Below are 23,292 nucleotides of genomic sequence, written 5' to 3'. Positions count from 1 at the left end.
TGTCAGTGCTGAAGTTTCCGTGTCGTTCTGCACATGTATCGATGTCAGTGCTGATGTTTCTGTGTTGTTCTGCATGTGTGTAGATGTCAGTGCTGAAGTTTCCGTGCGGTTCTGCACATGTGTAGATGTCAGTGCTGAAGTTTCCGTGCGGTTTTGCACGTGTGTCGATGTCAGTGCTGAAGTTTCTGTGTTGTTCTGCACGTGTGTAGATGTCAGTGCTGAAGTTTCCATGCGGTTCTGCACGTGTGTAGATGTCAGTGCTGAGGTTTCCGTGCGGTTCTGCATGTGTGTCGATGTCAGTGCTGGAGTTTCTGTGCCGTTCCACACGTGTGTCAATGACAGTGCTGAAGTTTCTGTGTCATTCTGCACATGTGTGTCGATGTCAGTGCTGAAGTTTCGGTGTCGTTGTGCATAGTGTGTAGATGTCAGTGCTGAGGTTTCCGTGTCGTTCTGCACGTGTGTAGATGTCAGTGCTGAAGTTTCCATGTCGTTCTGCACGTGTGTAGATATCAGTGCTGAAGTTTCCGTGTCGTTCTGCATGTGTGCCAATTTAACTGCCATCAGAGCCTGTGAGCAATGCATTGAGCAGCGTCATCTCAAAAATTATAACTAATGAATGTTCATTGCTCTCCCTCTGAGACAATACTTTTCTTGTATAATTCCTAGAGAAGCCCTATATAATCCTTTCAGGACTGCATTACTCTTAAACTTACCGTTTGCCTTTCTAGTTTGTTCTTATGGTGATGATGATCCTCTTTCCCTGCATTCACAATTTGTTTTCAAGGTCATGTGTTAAGTTTACTTTGTTTGTGTTAATAATTATGATTTAAGTCTTCATTCAAGAAGAGCTCTACTTTGCATTCGTGATCATGAGGGTTATTTTTTGAGTGATCGTGAGGGTTATTTTTTGCTGGTCTGCCCCATCCCCACTTTTCCCATCGGCCCATTATTTCCATTAAGCGAGATTTCCGCTGGAATGCAACTATGGGGTTATAGGACAACTGCTTGTATTGTTATGGAATTTGCTGCTGATCACGTAGAGATCTCTTACGGAAAATATCTGCCAATGACCCATGCTCTGAAAGTAGGTGGCTCATATTTACACAGAGTCTTGCGACAGGTGATCTGTTATTTGATGTTCTCATGGATGTGGTGTAGGTAGCAAGATAAAGGTCTAACCCCCCGGTGACTGGAGCAGGACTGCAAACTCAGATTTCAAGTAAAGCAGGACAAGTCTGTGCAAAACGATTTATTTGGCCTGGACGACAGCATGAAGTGCTGCTGCCCACTCCTGCTGTTAATTTCATGTCTCCTCCAGGGCGGATTGTCAGTGAACAGGCTGCACCATTTGGCTGCTGTAGAAATCAATTGGACTTATTCCGGAAACAAGGGAGAAAGGTACATCTCCACAACTAAACAGCATTCAATTATTGATTCTGGGGACTTTGTTTAAGCCTGTTCCTTACCAGTCAATCTTTGTTGAAACGTTTATTATGACTTTTCCAAACTTAACCCATCGGCCAGTGATTTTGATTTTCCCCCACATATCGTTAAATTGTTTCAGTCATTACATTTGTGGTGCTCATTCATTGTTTGCCTTTTTAAGGCTAAATTAATATTTCTGAATGGCATGTTTTCAGTTCTGCTGAAATGGACACCTATGACAAGATTGTTTACAAGGAGTACCATGACGCTGACTTTACCAGAGAAAAGCCTGGCCCAGACTGGAGAGGTAACTTATTAAAATGTGATCAAATATGCTGAAAAATCAAGCGATGCTCCCTGAGTTAAAATTTGTTATTGCTATTTCCTACAATTGATTTTATATTTAGATTTTGATTACAATTTGCTTTTGCAATCTCTCATTTTACTTGTTGCAGGGTTGATGGGTCCCACTCTACGAGCAGAAGTAGGAGATATTTTACAGATCCATTTCAAGAACAAGGCTCCTTATCCTTTCAACATTCGTCCACAGGGAATAATGAATGGACAATCAGCTGTTGGTAAGATTGGATTTGACCCTTGAGCAATATGTTCCAAGTGGATAATTCAATGGGGGGTGGGTATCTTGTGTTGCAATGGTAATGTTCGTTCCTTACAGCCTGGAGACCTAGGTTTAAGTTCAATCTGCTATAGAGGTATGTAGTAACATGCATGATCAAGTTAATTAGATGTATCTCGAGTTCTATGGTAGACCCCCTGACACTAATTACAATAACTGGAATTCAGTCAGTATTTTTTGGAGAATGAGTATTGGAGTATTTTTAATTAAGATCTTAACATTTTACAAATCTTCATCTATTTTTCAAAAAGTTGGATTCAGTAGACTTTGCTTACATAGTTCACTGTGAGGAACTTGGGTATCAAATGTGTATTTTTAAAATTAGAGTCAATTCTCATTCCTGATGGCGGGCTTATGCCTAAAATGTCGACTCTCCTGCTCCTCGGATGCTGCCTGACCCGCTGTGCTTTTCCAGCACCACACTTTTTGACTCTGATCTCCAGCATCTGCAGCCCTCACTTTCACCCAGTGTCAAATTCTTCCCAAGCTCCAAAATTGCTGAAGCTATATGCTGGGATCATTCATTAAAAAAAACTGAATTTGACGTTGATTTTTTTTGTGGGCATTGACATCTTTGGAACCTGAAACCAAACGTAAGTTGGTAGAGTTGCAGTCCAGAAAACCATAAGATATGGGAAGAGATGAAGTCCATTTGGCCCATTAAATCTGCTCTATCATTCAGTGGCTGATGTGATAATCCTCAACTCCACTTTCCTGCCTTTTCCCATCCCCATAACCCTCAATTCCCTGACTGATTAATGGCTAAGGAATTCAACAAATTCAGTAACTTCTGAGGCAAGTTTTCCTGATCTCTTCCTAACTGGGTGACCCCTTTATTCTGAGATTATGCTCTCTGGTCCTAGATTCCTTGATAAAATGAAACAGCCATTCTGCATCCATCCTGTCAAGTCCCCTAAGAATCTTGAATGTTTCAATAATATAATCTCATTCTCCTAAATTTCAGGCCCAACCCACGCCACTTCATAAGATGATTTCTTCATATCTGGAATCAGCCCAGTGAACTTTCTCTAGACTGCCTCCAATGCTAGTAAACCTTTTCTTTGCTAAAGGGATCAGAACAGTTCTCAGTATTCAAGATGTGGTCTAAATAGTGTCTTGTATAGTGTTTGTCCTACTGTTATACTCCCATTTCTTTGAAGTAAAGGCCAACATTTCTCATGCCTTCTCTACTACCTGTTGAACTTGGATCCTTCAAATGGTTATACCTTTTCATTTCTTCCATCCCTTTCTTTCTGCCAACATCCCTTACCTAACACCCCAGTGAGTTTCTGATCTTTGACATGGTATTAATTAGTGATACTGAATAGAAGGAAGGCCTACAGAGGAAATTACACAATAATGATTTGGTTTACTTACTAGCTTCACTATTTTTCAGGTGAGGAATCAAAGGCAGTAAGGTATCTTATGCATCAAAACTATCAAGATAAAAGAAGGGCAATTGTGGGAAAACAACATAAAAATAATAAGATTTTAAAATTATAAAACCATGTTTAGATATAAATTCATTTCTGTTTTGTTTCATTATAATCTGGAGTGTTGTGCCAGCTTTTGTGCTCAATTAAAATATTAAAACTATTGGAATCTTGCAATTCAACAATATGTTTGAGCATTGACAATTTATAAGGCTAAACCTACAGAAGTCCATAAATAGGCATTCGTTGAACCATGAACCTGTAAACACTGCTGGCAGGATTGTGCAATTTACATAGAAGTGCCTTATTTCTATATAAACACATGGACACTAACACGCACACACAAAAAAAACTTTGATTCCTGACCCATTTGCAGAAACAAGTAGCAGTCAACTCTGTCAAACAGAATAGTTTTCAAATGTACTGATCTGCATTTTTTACAATACAGTATTCTTAATTTCAGAAATGGCAATTAAAGTGAAATTTTGGGATTTTATTTTGAAAATCTCGGCTATCATCAGGTGAATATTGGCAACATTCTGGGCCACTAAATACACTTAACTTGGATCCATGCTGAGATGTGCTTTGGTTGGTGGCTTTGATAGAAGGTGTTACTGGATTTAACACTTTAGCCAATTGTCTTTACGGTGTAAAGATGTTACTATTAGAGGAGGAAAACATCAGGACATTTTGTTTGTATTACTTCCATGAGTTTTAGTCCTGTCAGCCAATGATTTTAGTAACATCCCACTCCACCCATCCCCCCCATCTTAACCAATGGTATCAATATTTTATTGGGCTATTTGTGTTTCTTTTGAGAAACAAAAATGCCTGTAACAGGAGATTGCTGCGGGCAGATTGTAGAAACATTCCTAATTATTAATTAATATTCTACTCATTTCTCACCATAATTTTGGTGGAATCAATAAGAATCTGCTTAACTGGATATACCTCCTGAATTTGCATTGCCATTCCACCATGGTTGCAGCAGACGATCCAGAAACGACTGCAGGAATTCTATAGCGTATACTTTGTAAATGTTCAGATCAATCACAAGGCACTAGCTATTCAGTGGGTTTTTTTATTCCCATATCATATTTTCATTTAGAGCACAATATTTTCTTAATATCTTTTAATTTCACGATTAATTCACATAAGTATTCTAGGCTTTAGTGAAATTCCAATGTATGTTGCACATTAAGATTGCAGCCCCTGAATACAACACAGTTAATACTCGTTTGGAAATTTGGTCCAGACATGTCTGATCAAGTAACTTAATCTGATTTTGTTAATCCAAGTTTAAAAGCAATTGGTTCATAATGAAGCTGACTGGCAAAGACTACTTTTAGTAAAGGGGTGAACAAGCAAATTCCATTCAAAGGACACAAGGTCACATCAATCTTCCTCCCTCCATCATTGTGATCTTAACTGCCACTTTTAGACATGGGTTTGAATCCATTGCATAGTAAGTATTACTGATCAATTTATGATCTTAACAATATTATTCACGTAGTTATACACATTTAATAATAAAATTCATTAAATACAAATGACGGTTGTTTTTCCAATGCTAAATTGACCACTGATTAATCAACTCCAATCATCCAAACCAACTTCAGTTGCTCCTTGTGATCTGCTCTCGCAAATAAGATTCAAGTGGGGATGTTCACTGATGGTTATATATGGATCTGTTTTGTTTGCTGTTCCTCGGATAATGAAGTATTCTGTGTCTGCTTTCAGCAAGACCTGGACAAAACTTAGGCTTGGGCTGGTAAGTGAAAAGTAACATTAATGCCATGCAAATGCCAGGAATCAACCATTTGCAACAAGAGAAAACTTTAACTGCCTTCATTGACATACAGCAGCATTAGCATCTCAGAATCCTTCACAATCAGCACTTAAGGTGTTACCATTGACCAGAAGTTTAACAGGACCAACCAAATAAACATTATGGCTCCAAGAGTAGTTTGAGTTTGCTTGTTCTGCAAGGAACTCATCTCCTTACTCCTCAGATCCATTCTATCATGTACAATGCACAAATCAGGAGTGTATGGAAGAAGTTTCCACTTGCCTAGATGAATGCAATTCTAAAAATAGCTGAAAAGGTCAAGTAAAATCCAGTAGAAATAAATCTGTTATTTTCACTGCATCCAACATCTTAAATATTAACTCCTTGAGGCATCAGTGTACTGTGCCCACCATTTGTCAAGTTATATGATAGCAAGGTTTCTTCCACAACATCTCCCAAATGGGCAAATTCTACAACCTAGAAAAACATCATTCCCCAATCTACAGGCTATTTTCCACTTCACACTCTGCCTGATTAGAAAATTTATTGTAACACTTTCATCATCACTGGATCAGAATCTTGAAACTTCCTCTGTAACAACATTGTAGATGTGTCTACGCTAAATGGACTGCAGTAGTTCAAGATAGAGGCTTCCTCTACCATGTCAATAGTAATTGGGAATGGGTAATAAATGTAGTTTTTGTTCATGAAGCCCATATCCAATGGATGGATGGAAAGAAAACACTCCATTATTCTCCCTGGTCATATTATGCTGAGCTATTGCAAGTCCATTATCTGCTTTAGGAAAATATCTAGTGCCTTCACTTATGTCACCCTCCGGTCAAGGAAAATTTGTCTTGCATGGATCTTCAGGCACGTTATTTAGGATCTTTCTGAGACTGCGTGCCATTTTAGGGAATATAATTTTGAAGAATACTACGGGTTTTTCTCTAGCATCATAGTCAATATTTATCCCTCAATCAACATCACAGTAAACAAATTACATTGCAATTTGTGGGATTTTGCTATGCACCAATTAATTACCACCTTTCCTACATCACACTTAAATGCTTAACTTGCTGTAAAGTGCTTTGAGATGTCCAGCATGTCGATCTAGATCCATGACACTTAATGAGACTGGAAACAGGGCACCTCTTCAGTTGGAATTTACTGACCACTCGGTCTTACAGCTCCTTCCACACACCACTCCTATCTGTTTCCCTTTAAATTTACCCACTCAAATATTTCATCAATTAACCGCAATTATAGAGTCATAGAGATGTACAGCATGGAAACAGACCCTTCTGTCCAACCCGTCCATGCTGACCAGATATCCCAACCCAATCTAGTCCCACCTGCCAGCACCCGGCCCATATCCCTCCAAATCCTTCCTATTCATATATCCATCCAAATGCCTCTTAAATGTTGCAATTGTACCAGCCTCCATCACTTCCTCTGGCAGCTTATTCCATATACGTACCACCCTCTGTGAGAAAAAGTTGCCCCTTAGGTCTCTTTTACATCTTTGCCCTCTCACCCTAAACCTATGCCCTCTAGTTCTGGACTCCCCGTCCCCAGGGAAAAGACTTTGCCTATTTACCCTATCCATGCCCGTCATAATTTTGTAAACTTCTATAAGGTCACCCCTCAGCCTCTGATGCTCTAGGGAAAACAGCCCCAGCCTGTTCAGCCTCTCCCTATAGCTCAAATTCTCCAACCCTGGCAACATCATTCTTAAACTTTTCTGAACCCTTTCAAGTTTCACAACATCTTTCCAATAGGAAGAAGACCAGAATTGCACGCAATATTCCAACAATGGCCTAACCAATGTCCTGTACAGCCGCAACATGACCTCCCAACTCCTGTACTCAATACTCTGACCAGTTAAAAAAAAAGCATACCAAATGCCTTCTTCACTATCCTATCTACCTGCGACTCCATTTTCAAGGAGTCATGAACCTGCACTCCAAGGTCTCTTTGTTCGGCAACACTCCCTAGGACCTTACCATTGTGTATAAGTCCTGCTAAGATTTGCTTTCCAAAAATGCAGCACCTCACATTTATCTGAATTAAACCCCATCTGCCACTTCTCAGCCCATTGACTCATCTGGTCCAGATCCTGTTGTAATCTGAGGTAACCCTCTTCACTGTCCACTACACCTCCAATTTTGGTGTCATCTGCAAACTTACTAACTGTACTTCTTATGCTTGCATCCAAATCATTTATATAAATGACAAAAAGTAGAGGACCCAGCACCGATCCTTGTGGCACTCCACTGGTCACAGGCCTCCAGTCTGAAAAACAACCCTGCACCACCACCCTCTGTCTTCTACCTTTGAGCCAGTTCTGTATCCAAATGGCTAGTTCGCCCTGTATTCCATGAGATCTAACCTTGCTAATCAGTCTCCCATGGGGAACCTTGTCAAACACCTTACTCAAGTCCATATGGATCACACCTACTGCTCTGCCCTCATCAATCCTCTTGGCTACTTCTTCAAAAATTCAATCAAGTTTGTGAGACATGATTTCCCACGCACAAAGCCATGTTGACTATCCCTAATCAGTCCTTGCCTTTCCAAATACATGTACATCCTGTCCCTCAGGATTCCCTCCGACAGTTTGCCCACCACCGACGTCAGGCTCACCGGTCTATAGTTCCCTGACTTGTCCTTACCACCCTTCTTAAACAGTGGCACCACGTTAGCCAACCTCCCACCTCCCAATTGAAGATTTCCAATGATTGTTTGGCGCAAGCACCTTTTTAATGTGAAACAATCTGACAACATAAACTTATTTTACTTGGAAATCACTTTTATTTCTGACATTTCCTTTATATTGGCAAGGTCAAACCTCAAACCTTTCCTAGTGCCACCTTTTCTTAAAGGTCATTGATTCAAAGAGAACAGTTATCCACATAACATTCTCTGGGAATGCAGTTCCCAGATTGCTCATTGTATAAAATTTCCTTCAGAATATCAGATAATTAAATCCCTGTATCTGTCATTGTACGAGCATTGTTTCAGCAGGTAAGACACTTTTCAATCCTTTTCATTTTCTTGGCTTCCTAGGCCAACAGACACCATGTTTTATTTCCCACCTGCAGCATGATAAACTCTGCCATAGTAAATAGCCATGAGGAAGATCAACATGTAAAAAGGACTCCTACATATCTTCATGGTCATCCAAGATTGGAAACTTGAGCATGTAATTTCTGAATTGAATTTGTTTTAGTGTCTTACCTGATCTGAAGAATTCCTCAACAATAGTACTCCATCTAATACATCATGACTGGCATTAGGTCTAGTTAGGTGGGTTAGCCATGCTAAATTGCCCATAGTGTTCAGGATGTACAGGTTAGGTGGGTTAGCCATGGACAATATAGGGCAGGGTGGGATGCTGTTCTGAGGGTTAGTGAGGATCTGTTGGGTTGAATAGCCTGTTTCCTTACTGTTGGGATTTTAGTCTGAGTACCCAATCAATTTAACTTGTTCAGTCACTTAACTGATGTGTTTCTACCCGATATGCAAATTCATATTTCTGTGAGGACTTGATCTGATTTATCAAGGTACAAGTAATACTTTCCAAGTAAACATGTTGATTTTTAAGACACTTGTTCAATCTGTAATCCTATGTATCCAAGTATAGTGTGTCTCCAGATTCCTTCAAAGTACCCCAATAAATTGGTTGAATGAAATTCCCTTTCACAAGAATCATAGTGATTCTTTACAATTAATTTGTTATTTCAAATGTCCACCTTAATTGTTGTCAGGCTTTGGACTTGTATATGGCATATGGATGATTTTGGGATAGTATAGGGGGATGAGCTGAGAATAGTTCACAGGTTGGCGCAACATCAAGGGCCGAAGGGCCTGTTCTACGCTATATTGTTCTATGTTCTATATACCCATCAGGGAGCACTTTTTCTATGCATGTCTATTTGTATGATGAGGCTGCTGTTCCCTATCTGGTATCTCAGTACATATCCCAAAATCGTTCTAGTTTTCCAATACTTTTCATTTGGCATCCTTCAATAACCACCCACTAAAATGTCTTGATCATTAGAGCTTTTTTTTTGTGCTATTCCTAGCAGGCTTAATAGTCCTTGCTCTTATTCAACAACAATCTTGTGTCATCCTCCCTATCTCATTCTGGACTATTACATCAAGATCTTCCCTTCCTATGATCAGAGTTTTGTTTGCAACTTTGCAATCTTTTCCAAGTGCTATGTTTATTTCCAGGTACACTTGTACTGTACTTTCTATCCTCCACATCGTTACCTCATTTTGCAAATCGGTGGATCTACCACCTCTCTCATGTTCATATTTCGCCAAACTTCATATTTGTTGGTGGCTTTTGTTCATTTTCAAGCCCCTTCTAGCGTATATATTACACTGGCACCAACTTTCAGTTGTTGTCCTCACATTTCCCAGATTCAGTCAGCTCTTTATTAGTGTCAATCCCATCCTCAGGCATTCAACAGATGTGCAAGTAAAGTGTATGGTGCCTCAACACTGTCTATGACTTATTCAGATTCTGTAAGTGCTTAATCAGCATCAATTAACCTTGAGGGATACCCCCTACAGCTTGGTTAACATCCATAACCGATGCATTTCCATTCTTCCTGCCATCCTCATTTGGCTAGAGGAGGGACAGGAATAGTTGTTGCAGATTCTGGGATTTAGATGTTTCTGCAAGAACAGAGATGATAGTAAAAGGTGGGGGGTGGGGAGGGGGTGGTGTTGTTAATCATGGTAGTATTACAGCAGCTGAGAGAACGTTTGAGGACTCGCCCACTGATGAGATTAGAAACAGGAAAGGAGAGGTCACCTTATTGGGAGTTTTCTATAGGCCTCTTAATTGTTCCAGGAATGTAGAGGAAAGGATAACAAAGGATAACAAGGATAACAGGGTAATTGTTATGGGGGACTTCCCCAATATTGACTGGAAATACTATAGTTCAAGTAGTTCAAGTTTTTGTTCAATGTGTGCAGGAGAGTTTTCTGACACAGTATATAGACAGGCCAACAAGGGGTGATGCCATTTTGGATTTGGTACTGGGGAATGAACCCAGCCCGGTTAGATTTGGAGGTTGGTGAGCACTTTGGCGATAGTGACCATAATTTGGTTATGTTTGGGCAGGGATAGATATATACCACAGGGAAAGAGGTATAACTGGGGGAAAGGCAATTATGATGTCATTAGACAAGATTTAGGACACATAGGATAGGGAAGAAAACTGCAGGGGATGGACATGTTTTAAATGTGGAGCTAATTCAAGGAACGGCTAATATGGGACCTTGATAAGTATATATATGGATGTAGGTTTGCTCACTGAGCTGGAAAGTTCATTTTCAGAAGTTTCGTCACCATACTAGGTAACATCATCAGTGAGCCTCTAGATGAAGCACTGGTGGCATGGCCCACTTTCTATTTATGTGTTTAGGTTTCCTTGGGTTGATGATGTCATTTCCGGTGATGATGTCATTTCCTGTTCTTTTTCTCAGGGGGTGGTAAATGGGATCCAAGTCAATGTTTTTGTTGATAGAATTCCGGTTGGAACGCCATGTTTCTAGGAATTCTCATGTGTGTCTCTATTTGGCTTGTCCTAAGATGGATGTGTTATCCCAGTCGAAGTGGTTTCCTTCCTCATCTGTATGTAAGGATACTAGTGAGAGTGGGTCATGTCTTTTTGTGGCTGGTTGATGTTTGTGTATTCTGGATGGCTTGTTTCCTGCCTGTTTGTCCAAGGATTGCAGAGCAAAATGTCCACAGAATGCTTAGAGAAATGATTAGCATTAGAAGTTGTGTTAGAACATTGTTTCAATGAGCCACCGTACACTGCAACACAGGAAAAACTATGCAGAGCAGAAGAAAATCACCTATACATTATATTCAAAAAGAACGGGTACCCAATGAACACAGTCTGCCGATTTCTCAGCAACAAACCCCAGCAAGCAGACAAAACAAGTCCAGAAACACTAGCCACTCTCTCCTACTTCAAAGACATCTTGCAAATGACTGCCAGACTACTCAGATCTCTTGGCATCATGGTAGCCCACAAACCCATCAACACACTTAAAACAGCAGCTAATGAACTTGAAAGATCCTTTGCAGACAACAAGCAAAACTAATGTCATTTACAAAATATATTTCAAGAACTGTAACAAAGATTACATTGGGCAAACAGACAGAAAACTAGCCACTTGGATACATGAACATCAGTTAGCTTGCAGATTATAAATCCTCTCTCTTATAACCTTTCCCAACACGGTGGGCAGCATGGTGGCACAGTGGTTAGCACTGCTGCTTCACAGCGCTGGAGACCCTGGTTCAATTCCCACCTCAGGTGACTGACTGTGTGGAGTTTGCATGTTCTCCCCGTGTCTGTGTGGGTACTCCGGGTACTCCGGTTTCCTCCCACAGTCCAAAGATGTGCAGGTCAGGTGAATTGGCCATGCTAAATTGACCGTAGTGTTAGGTAAGGGGTAAATGTAGGGGTATGGGTGGGTTGCACTTCGGTGGGGCGGTGTGGACTTGTTGGGCCGAAGGGCCTGTTTCCACACTGTAAGTAATCTAAAAAAAAAACACCTTACCCGCAAACCGAAGTAAGGCTCACTGGCCAATAATTACCAGGATTGTCCCGACTCCCCTTCTTAAACAAGGAACAACATTTGCTATGCTCCAGTCTTCTGGCAGTACTCCTGTCGACAGAGATGACATAAAGATCAAAGCCAAAGGCCCTGTAATCTTCTCCCTGGCTTCCCAGAGAATCCGAGGATAAATCCCATCCGGCCCAGGGGTCTTATTTATTTTCAGAGCTTCCAAAATTGCTAAACCCTCCTCTTTGTCAACCTCAATCCCATCTAATCTTGTAGCCTGTATGTCCGCATGCTCAGTTATTCTGCCCTTTTCCAATTGCATACTGATGAAACGTATTCATTAAGCTCGAGATTGATAATTAAAACATATTTGGATTTTTCCCAAAAAACAATTAACATGGATTCCAGGACAACCATTCCAGGACAGATGTTAATTTATAAGTTTGTTGATCTACTAGGATTTTATGAGACACTTTGTCTGTCATTGTGTGATTCCTTTCACACATTCCATTCCTAAGCAAGCTTTCCAATAGTTTGTTTTTTCTCCTTATTCCATACCTTCAAGTCCATTTCTACACCTTTGTTAATGTGAGTCTCATTGTGTGTCCTTATGGTGTGTTTGCATTTGCTTTTGCAGACATTGTATTTATCTCTGATCTGACCTATATCTTTAGTGTTATCATTGCCCTGACACCTGTATCCTTTACTGGATTTCTAACCTGTGAGTAGATGGATTGACACTGATCCTTTACTGGATTTCTAACCTGTGAGTAGATGGATTGACACTGATCCTTTACTGGATTTCTAACCTGTGAGTAGATGGATTGACACTGATCCTTTACTGGATTTCTAACCTGTGAGTAGATGGATTGACACTGATCCTTTACTGGATTTCTAACCTGTGAGTAGATGGATTGACACTGATCCTTTACTGGATTTCTAACCTGTGAGTAGATGGATTGACACTGATCCTTTACTGGATTTCTAACCTGTGAGTAGATGGATTGACACTGATCCTTTACTGGATTTCTAACCTGTGAGTAGATGGATTGACACTGATCCTTTACTGGATTTCTAACCTGTGAGTAGATGGATTGACACTGATCCTTTCTGCTTCTGTTCTTGTGTGTAATTTTGAAAACCTTGTTCTTTCATTCAGAACAATTTATTGTGCAATGATGTTTCAAGTTGCATCTAAATCATCATGTTAACCTTTGGCATTCTTTGGGTTCAGTCTACTGTTACAGTTCCCAGATTCTGTCATCAGTTATAATTGTCAGAGGTATCAGTATCCTCATTGCTTTTGTATTGATGGTTTCAGTCTGCAGCTGAGCAGTGTCTCTTGCTGCGACTATTCTTTGTGTTATTACTGAATGCCCACTTGAGCAATAAAACTCACTGAAAATTAGTGTTTTCCAAGGATTTATTTAAGGCTTCTGATATCATCTGTTTGAAAGACATGTCACTTTGTGAAATTCTAACTCCAGTTAATGCTAGAAGCCCCTCCTTTGACAACTTAATATAATGCAACAATTTAAAGGCAAATGCTGAGTTGGAATTTTCAAATATAATCTTTGCAATGGTGCATATAGTTTGTGAGATTCCATTATGTATTATTTTGTAGAATATCCCATTCTGCTTTCTAAATTTATCAAAATCTGATCATGTTTCATATGCATTTCATTGCTCACCTTTCTTATAAATTTTGTCTGTAAATTTCAGTTGAATTTCTAAACCTTCCTTGTGTACAATTGTTGAGCCTCTCGGTCTTTGAACACTTTACACGTGACCTTGTTTCTAGTTGCAAGTGACAGTACCAAGACCATGCCTAGTCTTTTCTTGGGCAAGACAGAACCCTTGTTCACATATCCACTTAATTTTTTCAGTGGTTGTAAGATCCAGCTTCCAAAAGGTCACTAGGACATCATATTTCAATACTTTATTCCTGGTGTCAGCCATTCTTCTCAAAAGATTCTGTCTGAAAAGAACTTAACTTCCAATCTCTACTTTTAGGCAACAGTCCTATAATGTCAATGCCAATCTGGATCCAAACCCATTAGTGAACCAGAAACCAAGATATGTTTCTTTGTGGTTAGAGCTTATTAACTACTCAGTCTTACAGCTACTTCCACACATCAATCCTCCTTTATATCTACCATGTCAATTAATGCCAACCATCTACTTAACTACTTTCTGTGTTAATATGGTGATTGTGAAAGTCAGAGAGTCATAGAGATGTACAGCACGGAAACAGACCCCTCGGTCCAACCTGTCCATGGCGATCAAATATCCAAACCCAATCTAGTCCCACCTGCCAGCACCCGGCCCATATTCCTCCAAACCCTTTCTATTAAGATACCCATCCAGATGCCTTTTAAATGTTATAATTGTACCAGCCTCCACCACTTCCTCTGGCAGCTCATCCTATACACATACCACCCTTTGCATGAAAACGCTGCCCCTTAGGTCCATTTTATATCTTTCCCCTCTCACCCTAAACCTATGCCCTCTAGTTCTGGACTCCCCAACCCCAGGGAAAAGACTTTGTCTATTTATCCTATCCATGCCCCTCATAATTTTGTAAACCTCTATAAGGTCACCCCTCAGCCTCCAACACTCCAGGGAAAACAGCTCCAGCCTATTCAACCTCTCCCTGTAGTTCAAATCCTCCAACCCTGGCAACATTCTTGTAAATCTTTTCTGAACCCTTTCAGGTTTCACAATGTCTTTCCGATAGGAAGGAGACCAGATTTGCATGCAATATTCCAACAGTGGCCTAACCAATGTCCTGTACAGCCGCAACATGACCTCCCAACTCTTCTGGTCAATACTCTGACCAATAAAGGAAAGCATACCAAATGCCTTCTTCACTATCTTATCTACCTGCGAATCCACTGTCAAGAAGCTATGAACCTGCACTCCAAGGTCTCCTTGTTCAGCAACATTCCCTAGGACTTTACCATTAAGTGTATAAGTCCTGCTAAGATTTGCTTTCCCAAAATGTAACACCTCACATTTATCTGATTTAAACTCCATCTGCCACTTCTCAGCCCATTGGACCATTTGCTCGAGATCCTGTTGTAATCTGAGGTAACTTTCTTCACCAAACTTTCTTTTGGTGTCATCTGCAAACTTACTAACTGTACCTCTTATGCTCACATCCAAATCATTTGTATAAATTACGAAAAGTAGTGGATCCAGCACCGATCCTTGTGGCACTCCACCGGTCACAGGCCTCCAGTCTGAAAAACAACTCTCTACCACCACTCTCTGTCTTCTACCTTTGAGCCAGTTCTGTATCCAAATGGCTAGTTCTCCCTGTATTCCGTGAGATCTATACTTGCTAACCAGTCTCCCATGGGTAACCTTGTCGAACACCTTATTTAAGTCATATAGATCACTTCTACTGCTCTGCCCTCATCAATTCCCTTTGTTACTTCTTCAAAAAACTCAATCAAGTTTATGAGACATGATTTCCCACACACAAAGCCATGTTGACTATCCCTAATCAGTCCTTGCCTTTCCAAATTCATGTACATCCTGTCCCTCAGGATTCCCTTTAACAACTTTCCCACCACCGACATCAGGCTCACTTGTCTATAGTTCCCTGGCTTGTCTTTACCACCCTTCTTAAGCAGTAGCACCACGTTAGCCAACTTCCAGTCTTCCGGCGCCTCACCTGTGACTATCGATGATACAAATATCTCAGCAAGAGGTCCAGCAATCACTTCCCTAGCTTCCCACAGAGTTCTAGGGTACACCTGATCAGGTCCTGGAGATTTATCCACCTTTATGCATTTCAAGACATCCAGCACTTCCTTCTCTGTAATATGGACATTTTGCAAGGTGTCACCATGGATTTCCCTACATTCTATATCTTCCATGTCCTTTTCCACAGCAAAATACTCATTTAGTATCTCCCCCATTTTCTGCAGCTCCACACAAAGGCCGCCTTGCTGATCTTTGAGGGGCCCTATTCTCTCCCTAGTTACCCTTTTGTCCTTAACGTATTTGTAAAAACCCTTTGGATTCTCCTTAATTCTATTTGCCAAAGCTAACTCATGTCCCCTTTTTGCCCTCCTGATTTCCCTCTTAAGTATACTCCTCCTTTCTTTATACTCTTCTAAGGATTCACTTGATCTATCCTGTCTATACCTTACATATGTTTCCTTCTTTTTCTTAACCAAACCCTCAATTTCTTTAGTCATCCAGCATTCCCTATACCTTACCAGCCTTTCCTTTCACACTGACAGGAATCTACTTTCTCTGGATTCTCGTTATCTCATATCTGAAGGCTTCCCATTTTCCTGCTGTCCATTTACCTGCGAACATCTGCCCTCAATCAACTTTTGAAAGTTCTTGCCTAAGACCATCAAAAGTGGCCTTTCTCCAATTAAGAACTTCAACTTTTAGATCTGGTCTATCTTTTTCCATCCCTATTTTAACTCTAATAGAATTATGGTCGCTGGCCCCAAAGTGCTCCCCCCACTGACACCTGTCACCTGCCCTGCCTTATTTCCCAAGAGTATATCAAGTTTTGCACCTTCTCTAGTAGATACATCCACATACTGAATCAGAAAATTGTCTTGTACACACTTAATAAATTCCTCTCCATCTAAACCCTTAACACTATGGCAGTCCCAGTCTATGTTTGGAAAGTTAAAATCCCCTACCATAACCACCCTATTATTCTTACAGATAACTGAGATCTCCTTACAAGTTTGTTTCTTAATTTGCCTCTGACTATTAGGGGGTCTGTAATACAATCCTAATAAGGTTATCATCCCTTTCTTATTGCTCAGTTCCACCCAAATAACTTCACTATTTCCGGGAATATCCTCCCTCAGCGCAGCTATAATACTATCCCTTAGCAAAAACGCGGCTCCCCTCCTCTCTTGCCTCCCTTTCTATCCTTCCTGTAGCATTTGTATCCTGAAATATTAAGCTGCTAGTCCTCTCCATCCTGAGCGATGTATCTGTAATTGCTGTGATATCCCAGTTCCATGTTCCTAACCATGCCCTGAGTTCATCTGCCTTCCCTGTTAGGCCCTTTGCATTGAAATAAATGCAGTTTAATTTATTACTGGAAAAGCGCAGCAGGTCAGGCAGCATCCAAGGAGCAGGAGAATTGACGTTTTGGGCATAAGCCCTTCTTCAGGAACACATTTTTCAGCTCTGATCTCCAGAATCTGCAGTCCTCACTTTCTCCTAGTTTAATTTATTAGTCCAACCTTATCCCTGCCTGCCCTGACTGTTTGACTCTCTTCTGTTCTCAACTGTACCAGTCTCAGATTGATCTCTTTCCTCACTATCGTCCTGGGTCCCACCCTCGAGCAGTTCGAGCAAATCTCCCTGCCAGTATACTAGTCCCCTTCCAATTTAGGTGCAATCCGTCCTTCTTGTACAGGTCACTTCTACCCCAAATGAGATTCCAATGATCCAAAAATGTGAATCCTTCTCCCATACGCCAGGTCCTCAGCCATGCATTCATCTGCTCTATCCTCCTACTCCTGCCCTCACTAGCTCGTAGCACCGAGAGTAATCCAGATATTACTATTCTCGAGGACGTCCTTTTTAAATTCCTGCCTAACTCTCTGTAATCTTCCTTCAGAATCTCAACCTTTTCCATTCATATGTCATTGGTTCCAGTATGGACAATGACCTCTTTCTGGGCCCTCTCCCCTGTGAGAACATTCTGCACCCTCTCTGAGACACCCTTGATCCTGGCACCAGGGAGGCAACACACCATTCTAATTTTTTGCTACTGGCCACAGAAACTTCTGTCTGTACCTCGGACTAGACAGTCCTCTAACACAATTGATCTGTTGGAACCAGACGTACCTCTCATTGCATTACAGCCAGTCTCAATACCAGAAACTTGGCAGTTCATGCTACGTTCCCCTGTGAATCGATCACCCACTACATTTTCCAAAACAGCATAATTGTTTGAGATGGGGATAGCCACAGAAGACTCCTGTACTAACTGACTATCTCTCTTACTTTTCCTGGAGTTAACCCATCTATGTATAAAAACAAAATTGATTTTGTTTATTTGAAGCATATTAGCTTTTGATATTGATTAGATTTTTAACACATCAGTGCTACAGGTCATTCTACCATAACGCAACATTAGTGTTCCTCTGCAGCCTCGCACTATGAAAAACCACTATAGAAAATGGCAGCACAGTGGCACAGTTGTTAGCACTGCTGCCTCACAGCGCCAGAGACCTGGGTTCAATTCCCGACTCAGATGACTGACTGTGTGGAGTTTGCACATTCTCCCTGTGTCTGCGTGGGTTTCTTCTGGGTGCTCCGGTTTCCTCCCACAGTCCAAGGGTGAATTGGCCATGCTAAATTGCCCGTAGTGTTAGGTGTAGGGGAATGGGTGGGTGGCGGGTCGGTGTGGACTTGTTGGGCCGAAGGGCCTGTTTCCACACTGTAAGTTATCTAATCTAATCTAAAATGGTGCTGTAGAAGATTGCTAATAGAAAATTACTATACCTGTTCAGTAGAAAGTTTGTCTTATCCAAACAACGTCCACTATTCATTAATCACGTTATAACCAATTCATGCTGATGAAACACGCATTATAGCAGAGCAACCTGTATGTTTTTTTCCCAAGCATTGATATGAAAGTTGGCTCCTGCTTCGATCAGAGAATCAAATTGGATCTTTTCAAACTTTAATTGCAGTAATTGTCATTATACTATGAAGCTTTAATGTTGGAGACAGCCTTTTTCAACTGGTCATTAGCACAATGTCCAAATTTAAATTACCATTGACCATCTAGAACAGCAAAGTCAATAGAAACATAGGACCATCACCACCTGCAAGTTCCTCTCCAAGCTACACACAATATCATTGTCCCTTTAGTGTCTTTGCATCGAAACCTTGGAACTTTCTTCCTAACAGTACTTCCACCAGATGGACTGCAATCGTTCATTACCACAGGGAAATTAGAGATAGCCAATAAATGTTGGCCTGGCCAGTGATAGCTACAAGGCAAAAGTGAGGACTGCAGATACTGGAAACCAGAGTTTAGGTCAGAGTGGTGCTGGAAAAGTACAGCAGGTCAGGCAGCATCCGAGGAGCAGGAAAATTAACGTTTTGGGCAAAAGCCCTTCATCAGGAATAGAGGCAGGAAGCCTCCAGAGTGGAGAGAGAAGTGGTGGTGGGGGGGGGGGGGGGGGGGGGGGGGGGGGGGGGGGGGGGGGTTGGGCTGGGGAGAAGGTAGCAAAGAGTACAATAGGTGAATGGGGGTGGGGATGGAGGTGATAGGTCAGAGGGGAGGGTGGAGTGGATAGGTGGGAAGGGAGATAGGCAGGTAGGACAGGTCATGGGGACAGTGCTGAGCTGGAAGGTTGGAACTGGAGTAAGGTGGGGGGGAGGGGAAATGAGGAAACTGTTGAAGTCCACATTGATGCCCTGGGGTTGAAGTGTTCCGAGGCGGAAGATGAGGTGTTCTTCCTCCAGGCGTCGGGTGGTGAGGGAGCGGCAATGGAGGAGGCCCAGGACCTGCATGGCTTCGGCAGAGCGGGAGGGGGAGTTGAAATGTTGGGCCACAGGGCAGTGGGGTTGATTGATGCAGGTGTCCTGAAGATGTTCCCTAAAGTGCTCTGCTAGGAGGCGTCCAGTCTCCCCAATGTACAGGAGACCACATCGGGAGCAACGGATACAAAAAATCATATTGGAGGATGTGCAGGTAAAACTTTGATGGATGTGGAAGGCTCCTTTGGGGCCTTGGATAGTGGTGAGGGAGAAGGTGTGATTGCAGGTTTTGCAATTCCTGCAGTGACAGGGGAGGGTCCCAGGATGGGAGGGTGGTTTGTTGGGGGGCGTGGACCTGACCAGGTAGTCCCTCCATGATTTTCCTGCTCCTCGGATGCTGCATGACCTGCTGTGCTTTTACAGCACCATTCTGATCTAAACAGTGATACCCACATCCCATGAAAGAATAAAAAAATTGACATGAGTTGACGCACCAAATTACAATACTTAAAACCCAGTGCAGAGACACAAGTACATAGAATAAGTTTGACAGTTAAGTTGATTTTAGCATAAATGTTGTTAGAAACAGATCTACTGATGTTTAAAATTGTCATGTAGGTACCTGGTAAACATTAGGCTTTCATTGCAGATTGTGACTCTATGCATTATAGTTGTTTAATCTGTTTTTGCAGCTCATTAGGGTAAATTGTTTAAGTATAGATAACCTGTTTAATATTTAACAGAATTGTATGTGTCAGATCAGGGTTATGTCAGGAAACATCAATACATTCGCCAACCTGTTAATTATTAATTGGAAGATTTTTGTTAACCTTTATGACATTTCCTAACAGATCTTCTGTGTTAATTTTGTTTAAAATATAATTGAGTAGATATCGTATACAAATAATAGGTTTACTTAGAGCATCAGGGGAATCTAAAAAATCTGACAGCCCACTCTGAAGATTCAACACCACTGCCAAATTGTATAAACTGAGCTTCTATGGTAAACTGGCTAGTGGTGACCTGGTTTACAAACTTTGAACATCAGTCGAGAGTGTGGTGCTGGAAAACAGGTCTCACAGCATCTGAGGAGCCGGAGAATCGATGTTTTGGGCATAAGCTGTTCATTAGGAATCAGTTCCGTAGGCAGGCACTGAGGAAGGAGATGTGGCTGTGGTAGCGAGTCTGCTTCAGGATGTGGCTGAAGAGCTTCAGGGCAGAGGAGATGACCTGGGGAGTGCAGTGAGAGAGAGTCTCACTGAGATCCTTGTAGAGAGAGGAAAAGAACTTCTTCAAGGTAGGCATCCTTGTAAGAGGCTTCACAATAAGGTTATAATCAACTAGGAGAAAGTGAGGACTGCAGATGCTGGAGATCAGAGTCGAGAGTGTGATGCTGAGAAAGCACAGCCAGTCAGGCAGCATCTGAGCAGCAGGAGAATTGATTGGAGCTGATACAAAGGAAGATAATTGGAAATGTTACCATTTCAGACATCCCCGCTATCAAGATCCTGGGATCACCACTGACCAGAAACTGAGGTAGACCAGCCACAAAAAATACCGCAGGGGATTCAAGATGGCGGCAATCCAGTAGGTCTGATTTTGCTTAGCTCTGCCCCAGAACCCAGACAAAGTGGGGCACTCACCCTCCCTTCACTGTTTAATTTGTTAAAAACAGGTTTTTTCCTGACTCTTAGGCCTTTTTTGCACCAGTTCTGAACAGTTTGGTGCAGTTTAGAAATGACGAAGGGGCAAGGACCATGGAGCTCGCATCAGACAGCGACTGCCCTGCAGCAACAGGTGCATCTGTGGCCGCGGCGTTGGCCTCTGTAGCCACCCTGGAGGACTCACCTGCAGAGCAGAGTTTGATCTCAGCGTTTATAAAACTCAGAGAAGATTGATGCGTTGATGGAGGAGACCTGGGTCAGGTGGGAATCGATGTCGGTCATGCTGCAGAAGCATGACCTGGAGATTCAGAGTCTCGGGCAGCATGTTTGGGGTGGGGGGGGGGAGCAATGGGCCATGGCTTCAGTGAGCTGGGTTCAAGACTTGGAGGAGCAGGTCGGCGACCTCAAAAAGCAAGGTCATCGGAAGAACATCCAGTTGCTGGGAGGAAGAAGTCCACCTCGACAACTTTCTGGAGCAATGGCTCCCACAGCTTCTAAGGCTGGAGGCTGAGGTAGGCCGGGTATGGTCGAGCAGGCCCACCGGATCGCAGTGCACAAGTCCAGATCGGACCAGTGCCCCTGCCTGGTCCTAGTGTAACTCCAGCATTACAGAGACAAGCAAATGATGCTGGAAGCCTCTAGAGCACTGGGGAAGGATCCTCAGACTCTGATATATAAAGGATCAAGAATTATGCTTTTTCAGGACTTCTCCCTGGTCGTGATTTGCAAGAGGAAGGCCTTTGATAAGGTAAAAAGGCGGCTGAGGGATTTGATTATCCAGTATACCGTGAGATATCCGGCAATACTGCGTTTCAGCCACAGAGGGTCTGTGTTCAACTTTGATTCACCGGAAAAGGCAAAGGACTTCTTGGATGCTCTAAAATAGACTGATTGGCCTGAATTATTTGGACAATGATTTTATTCTGCCCCTTTTGTCTGTAATTTGCCTGGTTTACCTGATTGTTGGGGGTGATCTTGGTTTCCCTTTTAATATATGTAGGGCTTACAACTTTATATAATTTTCTTTTTATATTGTTGTTCTGCCAGGAGTGCCCAGGGTTACAGTATGGAAGGGACGGGTTGGGTACCCACTGTTTATTTTCTTGTCATAAGATACTGGTGTTTGTTGTTCTTACTTGGTGGTGTCCGGGATGGGGGCATGGGTCCAGCTAGAAGGAGTCATGGTGGGATTAAAGGGTGGTATGAGCGCCCCCTGTGGACAAGGGGAAAAGTCTCCTTTCAGTTATGTTTTATGTTGTTATGTTGTAGAAGTAGTTGTTAGTAGTTTTGATTTAGTAGTTTTAGAAGTTGCATTTAGAACTGCTTACGATTCTCTCTTGATGTGCTATGAGTGGGGTTCTTCCTCCTGGGTGGGGGCGATCTCCGACTGTTTCGGACGATCATGGCTAGCCATTCGTTTAAATGGTGCGCCTGGAATGTTAAGGGGAGTCACTCACCAATCAAGAGAAAAAAGATACTGTCAAGCCTTAGAAAAGAGAAGGTCGATGTACAAGAGACACACTTAACCGATAAGGAGCATTTGAATTGTAACAGGGAGGATTCGGCCAGGTGTTTTTTCTCATCTTTTAACTCCAAAAGGAGAGGAGTGGCTATTCTCATCTGGAAGAACTTAACGTTTCAAATGCTAGGCCAAATAAAGGATGAGTCTGGGCAATTCATAATACTTAAAACTTGAAGACATGCAGAGGAGTATGGAATTCTGAATGTACACTGCCCCCTGGCACATCCCCTTAAATTCGTAATGGATGCACTTTCTAGATCGATGACCCTTGGGGCGCGCCATACAATTATAGGGGGTGACTTTAACCATATTATTGACTCCGAGGTGGACAGGATGCCTAGACGTCTTGCAGGTATGTCTCTGCAATCCAGGGAGTTGGGGTTGGTAGATGTATGGCGATGTCTTCACCTTGAAGGTAGCGATTTCACTTTTTATTCTAATCCACGTAAGTGCAATACCAGAATTGACATGTTTTTTGTCCCCTTGGCCTTTTTGAACTTGGTACTGTCCTGCAGAATAGGGAATATAGCCATTTCTGATCATATGGCAGTGTATATGGAGGTTAAGGCCAGAGGTGGTGAGGCGGATTCCCGGAATCGGCGTATAGACCCTTTCCTCCTGAAAGGTAGTAGGATTATAGAATATTTTTGCAGGGGTTTAAAATTTTTTGGGCTATCAATTCAGGTACAGCCAGCAATCCATCGGTGATGTGGAAGACTGCCAAGGTCTACGCG

At 42.0% G+C, this 23,292-nt stretch overlaps 1 protein-coding gene across 1 annotated transcript in view; it reads left to right on the top strand.

Moving 5' to 3' along the window:
* The first annotated feature begins 1,141 nt into the window (after nucleotides 1–1,141).
* f5 (coagulation factor V) overlaps nucleotides 1,142–23,292 on the top strand; it is a 119,317-nt gene continuing 97,166 nt past the window's right edge. The window contains exons 1-3 of the mRNA XM_043700875.2: nucleotides 1,142–1,398; nucleotides 1,641–1,732; nucleotides 1,881–2,003. Coding sequence (XP_043556810.2) covers nucleotides 1,271–1,398; nucleotides 1,641–1,732; nucleotides 1,881–2,003 — 343 coding nt within the window. The 5' untranslated portion in view covers nucleotides 1,142–1,270. The remainder of the gene's footprint in view (nucleotides 1,399–1,640; nucleotides 1,733–1,880; nucleotides 2,004–23,292) is intronic.

This window comes from Chiloscyllium plagiosum, unplaced genomic scaffold, assembly GCF_037043375.1.
Source record: "Chiloscyllium plagiosum isolate Xiang-an unplaced genomic scaffold, Cpla_swu_hap1 HiC_scaffold_12, whole genome shotgun sequence".
Classification (NCBI taxonomy): Eukaryota; Metazoa; Chordata; class Chondrichthyes; order Orectolobiformes; family Hemiscylliidae; genus Chiloscyllium; species Chiloscyllium plagiosum.
This window is presented reverse-complemented; position numbering and strand designations above follow the sequence as displayed.